At 38.2% G+C, this 14,476-nt stretch overlaps 1 protein-coding gene across 8 annotated transcripts in view; it reads left to right on the plus strand.

The window, feature by feature from the left end:
- The window catches only part of KIF12 (kinesin family member 12), a 521,732-nt gene that overhangs the window by 245,854 nt on the left and 261,402 nt on the right, over positions 1-14,476 (plus strand). For all 8 annotated transcript variants that reach the window (XM_044054389.1, XM_044054390.1, XM_044054391.1 and 5 more), the window contains one exon: positions 6,685-6,803. In XM_044054389.1, coding sequence (XP_043910324.1) covers positions 6,685-6,803 — 119 coding nt within the window. The remainder of the gene's footprint in view (positions 1-6,684; positions 6,804-14,476) is intronic.

The raw sequence follows: 14,476 nt of genomic DNA on the forward strand, positions 1-14,476 counted from the left end.
GTCCAAAAGATTGAGAAAGGAGTATTTGGAGAATCCCACTTTGCTAGAACTTGCACTGGACAGTCATGATGCTTGTGGTCTTAAGGAACTTTTGTGAAAGGAGAGGATCAAAAAAGATGTCACTAATAGGAAAAGCTCAGTTTCAAAGTATCTCCATTTACAAACAGTTCTGGAAGACAATAAATTAGATTACAGGTAGAATTGAAAACTCTGATAATGCATCTAGAGTATAGGGTAAGACCATCTAGTGGCAATTTAAGTGAATGGCCCAATTTCGTTAGGAATTTACAAATTTACGTAAGATCTGCTAGTTGACGGAAGACCAAGAGCAGTGGAATTTCATTCAGAATTTCCACATACCTGCACAAACCTACTGAATTAATTCCTAGCATATTAATTCACACTCTTCATATCTTCAGACTAAATTCCTGAAACATGGAAGTGTACGCCCTTTTATCAAAGGCAGAAAAAATAAAAGATGTCGTCAACTATGGACTGATTTCCTTGCTTCTCATTTTGTGCAAAATCTTAGCAAAAGGTGGTCCAGGTATGGGTTCATACTCATGTCCCAGACTGTGCCCTCTAGAAAGCAGCATGGCATTCAGCCAGTACAGTAACTGGTAGCATCTACCTAAGTGATACTATGCTAAAAAGTATGGGCACAGGACTTGTCAATGGTGCAGTGTGTGCAGACCTAAACCAAAAAACTTGATTTGTCCAACCATTCTTACCTGTAATCTTTAAAGAAGGCCATATCAGGTGGTTTCAGAATTGCACTGGTAGGAATCCACAGTACACTTTCATAATTAGGATTTCAGCTGTATTACTACTGGTTGGTTTATTAACTGGGCGTGTTTTATTTTCTCTTTAAGTAAAAAACTATGCCTGGAGTGTACCATGGTTACAAGCACTGTCACCTGCTGTTTTATTTTGCTCCAAACTTGATTTAGCAAGATGACCACTTAATAATGAACTTGGCAAAAACTGTATATGGTATTCCAGCCCCTTGCTCTAGGTCCATTTTTCTAACATTAAAATAAATACTTTCACTAATGCTAGTTTTGTAGCTTCTCTGCCAGCAGAAAACTGCATAGTATTAACCCTGCAGCTTGAATTTTGACTGCACCCAGAGCTTAATATTAATTATTACATTGATCATTGTGTTGTAAAACTCTCACACCAGGGAGAGTATGGACAAAAAAAACAGAAGATCCCTTTGTTCTGAAGTATACAGACCTGTTCCCAAGAGAGCCTTCCATGCCCACTATGAATATGGTTGCGAAATCTGTCTGCCAATAATGTCTAGCGTATCCATGACAGTTGGCACATTGAATTTTTACAGGATAAACTTGCAAATCTCATCCTTGCACTTTCCAGAGAGTATACATGTACTGTTTGTAAAGACCTGTCTGGCTTTCAAAATAAAACTACTTGTGATTTATAACTTAGAGCATGTTAATGTGAATAGCTGTGTTTCCTTCTGAGTGAGCAACTTTGTTTGCAAGATGATCTCTGATCACAGCGATTCTTTTATCTTACTGGTAGTTTTCCTCTGTGTCTTGAAATGTCAAGGACGAAAAATTTATAACACACTTAATGAAAGTTAATTTTCTCAAGTTTGGCATATGGAATAACCTGCTTAGTGAAGTGTGGAACCTGATATGTCTTGTCTGACTTTGCCTTGGTCAATAAACATTAATCACATTGTCAAGAAGGCACAACAGTGTCTACACTTTCTAAGAAGGCTGAGGAGAGCAAAACTACCACCTTCAGTTCTCACAACCTTCCACAGGGGTACCTTCAAAAGCATCCTGAATAGTAATCTCTTGGTGTGGTGTGGAAACTGCATGGTTTTAGATCGCAAATCTCTCCAGAGGGTGGTGAAAGTGGAGTTCATATTACGTTATCGAATTGTTAAAAGTTTGAATGTCATATTTTGGGTACTGACGAAGACATGTAAGTGGAATAGTCTTGGTGCATGTCATTGTACTTGTTACTGCACTGCATAAATGTCTAACTGTTGTTATTGTTGTATTACCTTTAGTATATGTGTTATTGTTGTATTAATATCATTATATGTTGCATGCACATTGAGTTTGAAGCAACGCAATTTCATTCATTTGCACTGTTGTGTGATCTGCATGACAACAAAGTTCAAATTGACTTTGACTTTTGATATACTTTGGGATATTTAAGACTTTCTTAAAGAAACATCTGAAAGCTAGATAAGTAGCTCAGTGCTTTAGATAATTTTCATACTTGTGCAAACATGGTAGAGTTTTATTTCTTTTATTTTTTATTTTAAACGTTCATAGGATCATAGGATCATAGGAAGTTACTAGGCTAATGGCCCTAAGGCCCTTACAAGCCTAGCCAAGTTCTACCGTTATTTCCACGATCACCACCTATTGCCCCTGTCCAAGAGGAACACAGGTGAAACCCTTGGGATGAATTTACAGTTACCCATCCAATCATCCAGAATGCATTTCAAGAGGCCAGTGAGGTGCTCTGTTTGACATGAAACACCCCAGATACTCTTTGTATATCATTCTCTTGTACTCCAAGCATCAAATAGTGCATTCAGGATGCTCATGTCAATATTTGTTCAGTGTATCAAGTCCAGTATAGACTAGCCAGATGGACTGCACTTTATCAGTTTTGTCCAGGGTTTCTAAAGTTTAATGATCTTACAGTAAGTTATAATAGAAAGGGATGTGCGGGGATCTCCTCCTGCATGTATATAAGATGTGAACCCCCCCCCCCCCAAAGAAATTATTATTCTAAGTTATCTTCAGAAAGCTAGTCCTGATCAGCTGAGCTATAACCTGGTGGGTGTCAGTAGATCACATCATCTGTGATACTACTTTACTACATTAAAAGTGTATGTGTAAACAGTTCTCTGATATGATAATTACTGCTCAGTATCAGATTGTCTTCACTCAGTCTTTCTACTCCAGCTCTGCTCTTTATGGCAGATACTGTTGTATGACTACATGCCTTTTTTTTAAGGTGGCCATGTTCCTCCCCATATCTTAACCTCATAACCTCCAACAAACAATGTGGCACTTGGGTCAATGAAAGAAAAGTAGCTATCTGTAAAACATGTTCTTTTATCCTTTTTATACTGTAAGCCAGTCCTTTCTCTCTGGAACTTTACTTTGACAACCACTACCCACTTCCCTTTTTCATATCCTGGCATTCTTACTCAGTTTGGACTCCCTCTGTCCTGGGCATCCCTAGGACAACTTTCTGTGGATGGAGAGACATACTATGTGTTGGCTTCAGTCCCGTCAGTCATGGTTAAAGACTGTGCTCAGTTCTGTATAGCAGAATGGACTTTACATGCACTGGCCTGCAACACCTTTGTAGAAGCAGTTCATAGGCACAGAGAGTACATGTTAGGAAAGACCCTTGTGAGTGGCAGGATGATGGACCACCTGCACAACATGCAGCACATTGCTGGTTGCAGAGTATACTTAAGGGAGCCTAGCAGATGAGACAAGATAAGGCCATATCATTATACCAGTTTGGTGTAGTAGCAGTTCTATAGTCCTGTCTTGGTCAGCAGTTATCTATATGAAAAATGGCTACATATGAACCTAGAACTGTGTTTATGTAAGAATGCTTATGATCTGTTACTTTGACTGAAGTGCTATATCTAACCGTGCAGCTGCCTCTGTTTGACTCATCCTTCCTTACATCTACCACAAGTATTCTTGAATTCATCCACTGAACTACACTTCCGCAGTGCGTCTTTCACCATATCTCTGGGTCCACCTCATTCTCTGTACATAGCATTTTCTTGCATCTTCAATCATTTCTTTCTAGTTACCATCCCTTTGCTTTTCTACTGTCTATTTCACCTTCAGCTCTACCCCTTGCATGCAATTCTGGCAATGTTTGGTATTCAAATCATACTTCCTTGCTGCTGTCTTCTGTTGTGTATATGCCAAGCTCTCCAAGCCTCTTTTTAAAACCCAGCTACTCCTCTCATCACACCATCTAAATAAGTCTGTATCATATCCTTTCCATCGGTCTAAGCTCTCTTCTTTGTATCTCCAGCAGCACTAGATATGTCACTAGACATTATCAGTGTCTTGTGAAATGAGGGGATTATCTCTGCACCCAAAAGCACACTCTTAGTTCCGCACCCTAGTATCATTTCAGCTTCATCACTACCCTTTCATATTGTACTGCATGATTCATCCTTGGGGTGATTCCAGATTTGTTTCTTATCTCCCCTCCCTAGAGCCACCCCTCCAACCATGTGTGTTTGTGGCCTTCTCATCATCAGTGCAGATAATAACCTTGCAATTTGTTTCCATTTAATGCCAGCTACAAAACATACTAGGTCTTCTTGTTATTTTATATATATGTGTACTTATTTATTCATTTGGTAGCTGTGTGAATGAGTTGGTTCAAAGGACCATCATTAGTCACTGTGAAGGCCAAAGGTAATTACGTAGTACATGGAGTATATCCGTGAAACAGAGTAACCGAGTTATAATTTTTATACATAAAAAAGTATGCAATATTCATACTACAGTGCAGGTTGAATAATGGTATTATAGAGAATACACAGTAAGACAGGGATTAGGTTATTTGTTAATTACTACACCTTTCTTTTTATCTTGCGTTCTACCTTTAACTTTTGTATTTGAATGCACGTGTTGTGCAAACACTTGTTACTGAGAATCACTATACGTTGCATTCTGTACAGAGCAATTTTCCAGAAAGGAATAATAAAAGTAATTCATTGCAATTTATATCTGAGATGAGCACGTTGTTTTCACTTGAGTTCAAAAAAAAAAAAAACAGGGAAGACATACTAGAAATCACCCTAATGAGTTAATGTGATTTAAAGTGTGCTAATATAGTCAGTTGCAGTATTGGTGACCAAAGTTCAGGAATGAAGTCAAAATAATAGAATCCTCTAAGGGAAAGCAGTCAGGCAGCACTAATAAAATGCTATGCTGCCTAGTATGGAAATGATGTGCTGATCACGCTCTGCAAGAGAACAAATGGACTTAAGAGACTAAAGTCGAGTGAAATTGGTGTGTGTGTGTGTGTGTGTGTGTGTGTGTGTGTGTGTGTGTGTGCATGTGTGATTGTGTGTACATGTGTCATACATATATACATGTGGTTCCCCTTCAAACCATTGAACGTTTCAAACATTGAAGTTCAGATCATCGAGACCAGAACATCGAGTTTGAAAGCATCGAAGGTTTGAAGGGAAAGAAAAAGGTAAGTGTAGGTGGGAGAATATTTGTGTTTTTGCAGGGCACCAAGGTGCCCTGCATACTGTTTGTGTCTGTGTGCCATCTGTGTGATGGCACTACAGATAGGGTACGGAAAATCTCCCGTTTAGCGCTTCTGCATATAGCGCTAAATGGGAGATTTCCCTTTACTCCACTGTAGTGCGGTCTCAGAGTTGGAATATTAAAGTAGGGGGTGTGGGGGGGTGAAGCCCCCCCTGCATAAAATTGTTAAAATTTCTTTTTTTTTTTTTTTTTTTTTGGTTACACTTGTAATCTTTGATGTTTCAAAATTCGATGTTCTGGTCTCGATGATCAGAATTTCGATGTTTTGAAATTTCGATGGTTAGAAGTGGAACCATACATGTGCATCTGTGTATTTACATTTGTGTGTGTGCATGTGTGTCAAGTCAACATTTGCTATTCTGTTTATGAAACAATCAAGTAGATCTTGTCTGATCATTACTATGTGACACTAGCCTTGATTAATTACATATTTATTAATAAGACATGAGCTGTGCCATGTGGACATTTTGAATTCATGGCCATAGCCACTGATATAATCAACATGACAGTAATAAAATGAAAATAATAAAATGGCACTATATATTATATACTGTGATACATGTCATAACACTGCATTCGTAACTATGGAGGGGTAACAAAGGAAGCCCTGCTCTACATATAAGTTTACTCAGAAATGTCTCTAGCATGAGGATGGAAGGATATTCTACCCATCTAATGTTCCTCCGCAGGAAGGTAGGCAGGTCCAGGAAATGGTAGATGATAGCAGCTGGTTATGGGTACAAGCTAATCTAGACAGGGTAGGCGGAACAACACTGAAACATTCTGGCAGCTTGAAACAAAATGGGAAACTGGGATGCTGTCTGCTATGTTTTAAAATCACATGGTGTTTGAAGTTTGAAGTAACTTAAGTTTCAGGAAGTCTGAATCAGGCCTAGGACCATTGGCGTACATTCAAATGTTCTTTGAATCACTACTGCCTTTTAAGTTAGGGTATAACTAGGCATCAGATGCAACCAATAGGCATGGATGAATGGATGATTAGGCATACACCATGCATGCTGTGACAGTAGAGTACATTTTTAAAAAATAATTTATTTTTTGCAATGGAATGTGCTAGAATTTAAATTAAAATAAATGGCATATTTCCTATGAGTTGCTAAGTATATATATTTTTGGGTTTAAGCTTGTCATTTCAGAAGTTGTTTTACTATGCTGAAAGATATGCAGAGTCCTGGGTGGATGTGAAGAGGTTACATTTTGAAAACTGGTTATACAAGTTGGCATACAATTCCATAAATCTTGGCTACATCCTTGGCTTTTAGTGTGGTAAAATATAGTGCTATTAGACTAGTCAGATGTGAATCTTATAGTTTTTGCTTAACTCTGTGTTATTCTTCTACAGGAAACTGCATCTCTGCTCTAGTAGACTCTAAGAGGAAAGATGGACATATTCCCTACAGGGACAGCAAACTCACCAAGCTACTGGCTGATTCTCTGGGTGGATCTGGAGTCACACTAATGGTAACAGACAGCCATTATCCAGTTATAGTAAACATATTTCTAATCCTGTGCTATTGTTTCACAGCTTGTTTTGGTGGTAGTACCAGGCAGAGCTGGATCCAGCACTAGACGATCTAGGTAGTTGCCTAGGTTCCACTGGCCAGGTACCTGTTACAAGTCTTTTATAACTGTGTGTGTGTGTGTGTGTGTGTGTGTGTGTGTGTGTCTAATGTTCTAGTTAGGGATGGCTGGTTAGTAAATTAACTTGCTCATGCTCAAACCCTGTACTTAGATTACTGGAGACAAGTGCCTGAATCCTCTACACCAACTACCAGACTGCTAAACAGCTTAGTGCATTTTCAAGGAATTGTGAGTTTTGGTGTATTTTCAAGGAATTGAGGGTTTCAGTGCATTTTCAAGGAATTGTGAGTTTTAAGGGAAGAGAAGTTTACTGTTGCATATGCTACATCTGTTTTCAATGTGCAGCTGTTTCCTTTAGCAAATGTCTATCAGTATTTGTGCTACAGAATTTGAAAGCAGTGTTCTTAGCACATTAGGTAGTATATGTGCCTTTGGTGTTGAAGGCTTTGGGTTCTACTCCCACACCATGTAGATGGAGTCCTGATGCTGTGGTGTACTTTAAGGGGGAGGCGGTTGTTGCACTTCGAAGTGTTTCCTCCTTTGGATGAGATGCCTAGTAACTATGAACCTGTTGTCGGTTTGCCAGACATTTCCAATTGCAGTATTACCAGCTAATCATTTTTTTTTTTAAAGACAACAGGCACTGAATTTGTAGATGAAACACTGAAATGTAAAGTTGTTTGGCAGTAGCAACCTCTTCATTAGTTATAGATCTCTCTCATGTGGAATTATTCAGACGACTTTTACTTCTGCAGATAGATTGTGCATATTGACTGATATTTGTGAATTGTAATGAAAGAAGTTTGAATGGCCTTTTATGACTGAATATTCTGAAATGGGTAGTTTTGTCTTTATTGGTTTATATGTTGTGTTTTATTGCTTACTCAAAAAATCTTCAAAACTACAAATTTAAAACGCACTGTAACAAGCGGTGTTGTATTATACAAGGAATATAATTTAATAAAATCAGGAAGGTGAATCAAAGAACACATGCATGTATGCAGTCCTAAAAATGTGTGCAAGGGGCCTAGGGCTTAAAAACAGCCCAAAGGTAAACTTAGTCCACCACTGGCCTGATGCATTTTCTTTGAACGTAGGTTTCAATGCTGGTTCAATGGCAGAGAATTGTACTGGTCATGCTAAGTCTGTTTTCATTCTGAGACTGTACTGTTTTGTTTAGTAAATGGCTAATGTTTATGCTATAAAATTTGAAATAAAAGTTTTAAATTAAATCCAAATATCTATAATCACTGTAGAAGTAATGAAGAAAATAGTATGTACAGTGACAGGTTTGAACAGTGTTTATGGTAACTGGGGAGAAACAGCCAAGTAATGGGACACTGGGATGGCGGGGGGGGGGGGGTCCATCACTCTGCCTAGGCTACATTTAACCATAATCTGGCTCTGGTAGCAGGTGGCTCATTTTATTCCAGGTAGTCTCAGGTTGGCAGCTGAATGCAGAAAACAAGGGAGGCCAGTATTGTTCTGAAGAATTTCTCTACTATGTCCCCTAGCACTTTTAATGCTGACAATGTAGGTTTTTTCTTCATAGGAAACTATTGCTGGTGCAATTTCTAATTGTGCGCTGACATTAATTCCTTTTTTAGGGAGATTTCTCCTTTCTTCAGGTTAGTGTGACTGTGGAGTTTGTAGATATATATATATATATATATATATATATATATATATATATATATATATAAGTTTGTGGAGTGTGAGGGAGCTTGCCTCTCTTCAAAAAACAAGATAAAAAGGATTTTTTTGCCCTCTTGGTTTTCAGGCATTTTTTTTTCTTTCCCTTGAAACATTAACTTTCAGGAAGATGGTATTTCATAGTAGAACTGAGTCTTTTAAGCCTTGTGAATTTTGCACTTAAAAAAAATCCTGAAAAATGACAGTAAAAGTGACCCCTCCCAAAAAATGCTGGCTTACCCAGCCTACTGTGTCATTCCTACAGTGCAATATGAACAACCTTGTGGCCACAAACATCACTTCCCAGTACACCATTCAAACCACCTTGTAAACACTGTATTTATTATCATATCTTGACTGGCATGTATGTACTCATCTGGTAACAGAATTTACATGTGCATTTTTTAATTTGTTGTTGATACGTTTGTCAACCAGATATATTCAGTGTAGTAGAGTCCATTTCTACTGGAGGCTGGAAGAGAAAAACAACAGTATAAGCAACAGTCGTAGGATATAGCGTCTGCTAAGTAGCTGTAACCGGTATAAAAAGAGAGAGATGTATGTCTGAACAGCAAAAAATGGTGATGAACAGCAGTCAGATATGTTGGAAAAATACAGTGATAATATGCATTTACAGACAAATGTTCGCTATGCTTAAAGAAAACAGACAAATTCTTAGTAGTTGGCAGGCATAGCTGATAACTTTGTATCAGGAAGATGTTGCATGCAGCTCTGGAATGGGTGGTGTTAAACTGGAATGGGGTGGAGTTAACTTGAATAAGGCTAGGCTACATTGGAGAGCAGAGTAACCTTATGACTGTGATTACTGTTTCATACATTTGCAATAGTTGTGTCAGAAGTGCTATTTTTGGGAGTCATTAGCATCCTTGCAGGGCTTAAATAGTAGAATCATTGAATAAATGAAATGATAGTACATTTCTAACAGGCACGTACCTTTACATAAATATAGCTCTAGGAATTTGTTGAAAATAAAGCCACAGACTTAGTTGGCTCAACCTAGCAGGGACAATAAATGAGGGAGATTAGTATATACATTTGAAAAAGGAAGACAGCCTATTTTATCTCAAAACACTTTGGATGTTAGAGAAACTAATGTTATAAATAAGTAGCCAAAAGGGGATGCCAACAGTTCTAAATTTAATCATAAACTAAACATGCATATCAGTATTATTATTCTAAGTGACAAAACCATTGAAATATTCTTCATGAGCAAACCCATTCATATATTTCTTAGGTGTACACCATATAAACACAGGTTTGATATTTACCCACTAATTATCTCTGCACATACTCCCCTTTAGAATACTTGCTTTTTGTTGTATAATTACCTTTTGATTAAGAAAACAAACAAAAAAGTAGAAAAGATGAAAGTCTAGAATATGCTGGAGTTACAGAGTCAAGTCATCTTATGAGACAGAAACAGAGTTCAAGAAACAGAAAAAGGAAATACTCACAGGAGCTTTTACAGCAAATAATACCATCCAAGCTGGCACAATAAGCCAATGTAGCCAAAAAGATGAAGTGTCAGAAGAAGTAAACAAAATGTGTTGTAGCACTCACCTCTAATGTTATAGACTGCCCTTAGATGACACCTGGCATTAGGTAAAGTACTGGTCTGCAAAAAGGCTGATAGTAATAGGGACTGGTCACCTTCTTTGTATGTACTTTTCCCTGGTCTTGTAAAGACAGGACAGATTACTAAACATTGTAGTTTCACATTTGTCCTTTTATTTTTCACAAGGTATGCAGGAGTAGGGCAAGTTATTGCATTCTAGTAACAATGTATTTGAAATGGTGTTGACGTGTACATTTCTTGCATATGACTTGATTCTTCCTTATGCTTAATACTCTCATATGATGCATTGTAACGTTTCTGTGCATTTACCTTCAAGAATTCAATTGCAATACACTTTAAAAAGCACTGTAGCACTTTTAACATAGGGTTGGGCCAGTATACTGTGCTGAGCACGTTTGATAGACAGTTTTGGCACATTAGTGTGGTATATGGGCAGCCAAGCAAGACTAAGCATTGTGTGTTAGTTGCCATCTTTTATGTAACTGCATTCTGCTCACCGCAATTACTGCACCTGAAAATTGAATAAGCTTTTATCATCTATTGGAATAATTATTGCAAAAACAATGTAATGGCTCGAATGAACTATACCATAGCATTGGAATCATGTGATAATATGTATAATGCACTTCATAAAAACTACAGCATACTGTTTTCTTCACTGCATTATTTTTGTGTTGCTGTATAAAGGAAATAGTAATGCTGTGTGTAGGGTTTAAGATTTTGAGACCAGTAAGACTGAACTTTGCTCACCATCTTAAAATAGATGCCACTACAGTAATTAAAATGTGCTGCACAACATTACGCCATTGTAAGGCTTTGTACACCTCCAGGTCCAGAACACAGATTTCCAAGCCTCTGTGTTATCATGCTTTACGTTATGAACGTTAATAATCTGCAGCTTTTTATAGATAGGAAAACAGGAGCCTAACATGATGTGAACAGATAATAGTGTTAAATACATCTGCTCTGCTACTGTTTCTTATTTTGTTGCAGAGATGACAGAACAACCAAGATTTGTGTGAGATTACTGCACTGAATTGCCAAAGTTTTGCAATCTGCATCCATATGCTGTAACAGAGTAAAAAAAAACTCTACATGAAATACAGCTGCTTGTAGGTAATGGACTTAAAGGATCATTATGCATGCAGAGAATGCAGATGCCTTTTGCTATATAATGTTCATGGAGTTCTAAGAACAAGGAGAACATTTTGAAATTAAGGAGTTAGAGAAAGAGGTAATCCAGAGTACACTTAAGCAGGAATAAGACCCATTTCTGGGATGGTAGTCAATTAGTATTGTCCCTGTGTAGTTAGTACTGTTAATATAGACATGACTACTAAGTAAAACATTTTTGCCTAACTAATGTGTGGAGTGTGCAGATTCCCCATATGTCCACATGATTTTTTACCAAATCCTTCAGTTTCTTCCTACAAAAGAAACCTAGTGTTTGTGTGAGTTTGCTCTCAATTCTTCAGAGCTGCTCTTGGTCTGGCTACCTCGCCTAAGAGTTACAGAGAATCTGCTGCATCTAAAGCCATCTGCTGCTAAAAGAATTAAAATAAGTATAATTTTGCACTTTTGCTGATTATTTTACTGTATTTCATAAGATCCTATATTAATTGTTACATTTCTTGCACTTTAGTAGAGTTTCAAAACTGAACTGTTTCCACTGCTGCTGTAGTACTTGATTACATTGTGTCTGCTAGTTTTACAGTACAGAGCACAGTAGTATCTAGATTGTATAGTTTCCATGCACTTGAGTTACAAAATCAGCATTTTTACATTGAGGGCTTTCTGACTGCACTTCTGTGGCAAAAGTGTGCTGTAGAAAACCTATCTGATTAGGGGCTGATGGCTAAAAGCTTATTGTGTGTTTTTCTGATTGGTCTGTAGGCCTTGCTGTTGTAAAGCTTGCTTTTCTGATTCTGTATAAGCTCAGTGTGTGTGGGGCTTGCACTCAATTCCTCAGAGCTGCTGTTGGTTTTGCTTCTTCACCTGAGATTTACACTGCATCTGCTGCATCTAAAGGCATCTGCTGTTAAAAATAGAATGAAAATAAGTATAATTTTGAACTTCTGCTAATTATTTTTTACTGTGTTTTATAAGAATCCTGTATTAACTTTTACATTTCTCACACTTTAGTAGAGTTTCAAAGCTGAAATATTTCCACTGCTGCTGTAATTACATTGTGTCAGCTACTTTTACAGGACAGTGATTTCTAGACTGTGGGTTTCCCTGCACTTGAGCTGTTAAACCAGCATTTTTACATTAAGAGGGTTTGCTGACAGCATTCTTGTGGCAGAAGTGTGCTGTAGCAAACCTATTTGAGTTGGGGGCTGCTGTCTGAGAGCTTATTGTGTGATTTCCCAATTGGTCTTTAGGCCCTGCTGTTTGTAAAACTTGTTTGAATGATTCTATATAAGCCCTGTGTTTGCGCTAGGTTACTCTCTGAGCAGTGGCGAACAGCAGTGCCCTCTATAAAAGGTCCTCTATGTAAACGCTATCAAATTAAAATTTCCCTTAGAATAACTATCTCTGCAACCTTCCCCAATCCCCCCTGCTGCTATGCTAGAGATATAGTTACATTATGAAACTTGAGACATGACTCTCACATACTGACTAATTAAATGAAAACAGGTTGTCAGCACATGAACATAATTTCTCTCACTAAATAAGGTCTTGACACATAAACCCAGATATGTGGAGGTACTTACAAGTAACTTACCAAAACCTCAGAGGACTCCTGTATGCTGCCCTCAAAAAGTATATGCAAACAAAACCAAGTCAACGCCAATCGGTACACATAAAAATACACATCACTGTGTCTCCACAAGCAAGCTCCTTATGTGAAACACCACACATTCAAACATCTTGGTTGTAGGAGACTCAATAGTGAGAAACACGGTGGATAAAGAGAGGGTTACAGTCAACTTGCCTGTGAGAGTCAAAAATTCCCCAGATCATACAGGCACTTGGGTCACTCAACCACAAGTACCAGTATGACTCAGTCATGGTCCATGTGGGTGTGAATGACCTGAGATGTAACTTCCTGGACTATGTGAAAAGAGACATGATGGACCTCTCTGAATACATGTCTCAGGCTGGTACTAGTCTTGCACTGAACAGCATTCTACCCTCACCAAGAATGACACCACAATACAAACAGAAAATGACTGACTTCAATAATTGGCTTAGCTACTAGTATCATTCCAAGGGGATCCAGTATTTGTCAACCTGGGACAACATGATCAACAGGCCATGCTGATTTGCCAGAGATGGTCTTCACCTGTCACCTCTAGGCTTTTGAATTCTGTGAAAAGCATTAGACACTTCCATGCTGCCTTTTTTTAAGCAGTGCCAAACCAACAGACTTACTAGTGTGAAAAACTCTCCTAATGCAGAGTTGAAGGTATTACCACTCAATGCTAGGAATCATAACAAGAAACTGTACTCCCTGGAAGCTCTCCTTACCCTGGAGAATGCTGATATCTGTGCAGTTAATGAGATGTGGTTCAAGGCTGCAGAAAGCACCCCAGCAGTGCAAGGCTACAATGTCTGTCACACATTCAGACCACCCTCTGAAAAGGAAAAAAAATGAAAAGAGGAGGTGAGTCCACTTACATAAAAAGCAATCACACATCTAGATTGATCAAACAGGATGACCCACTTGAGCTAATCCATGTACAGCTGACCATGGACAAAATCCCCCACCATATCATCACTAGCTACAGGTCCCAAACATGAGCCATGAAATCCACTTTGCATACCTGAAGTTACTAGAATCACTTACCATTCAACCCAACACAATACTTATGGGCAATTTTAATTACCACCTCTATAAACTGGAAAACATATACAATCACTGACATGCAGGCTCAGAGATTCTAGGACTTTGTCAATGCAAATGCTCTGGAAGAGTTGGTCTGCACTCCAATTAAAGGCACAAATATCCTTGACATAGTACTTACAAACATGATGGAGCATTGCACCCCCCCAACGTAATGTCCTTGTAGGTAAGATTGGATCATAAATTGGTCTCCTTTGAAATATAAGTGATGGTAGTACCCACATCAAACGCTGAAGCTCTAAATAAATTTTCCATGGCAAATGACCTTCTATTAAGTAATAGCACAGGTAACTTTAAAGCTCCCGTAACCCTGAAAACACAGAGGTCTATGCAGAAGTATACACAATTGATGCATAGAAATGGAAGTACCTGACTGAAATAAAACCAGGTCTAGCCAGAAAAACAAGCCACCCTGGT

The sequence above is a fragment of the Protopterus annectens genome, chromosome 13.part0 (assembly GCF_019279795.1).
Source record: "Protopterus annectens isolate FY-2018-M chromosome 13.part0, PAN1.0, whole genome shotgun sequence".
NCBI classification, from domain to species: domain Eukaryota; kingdom Metazoa; phylum Chordata; order Ceratodontiformes; family Protopteridae; genus Protopterus; species Protopterus annectens.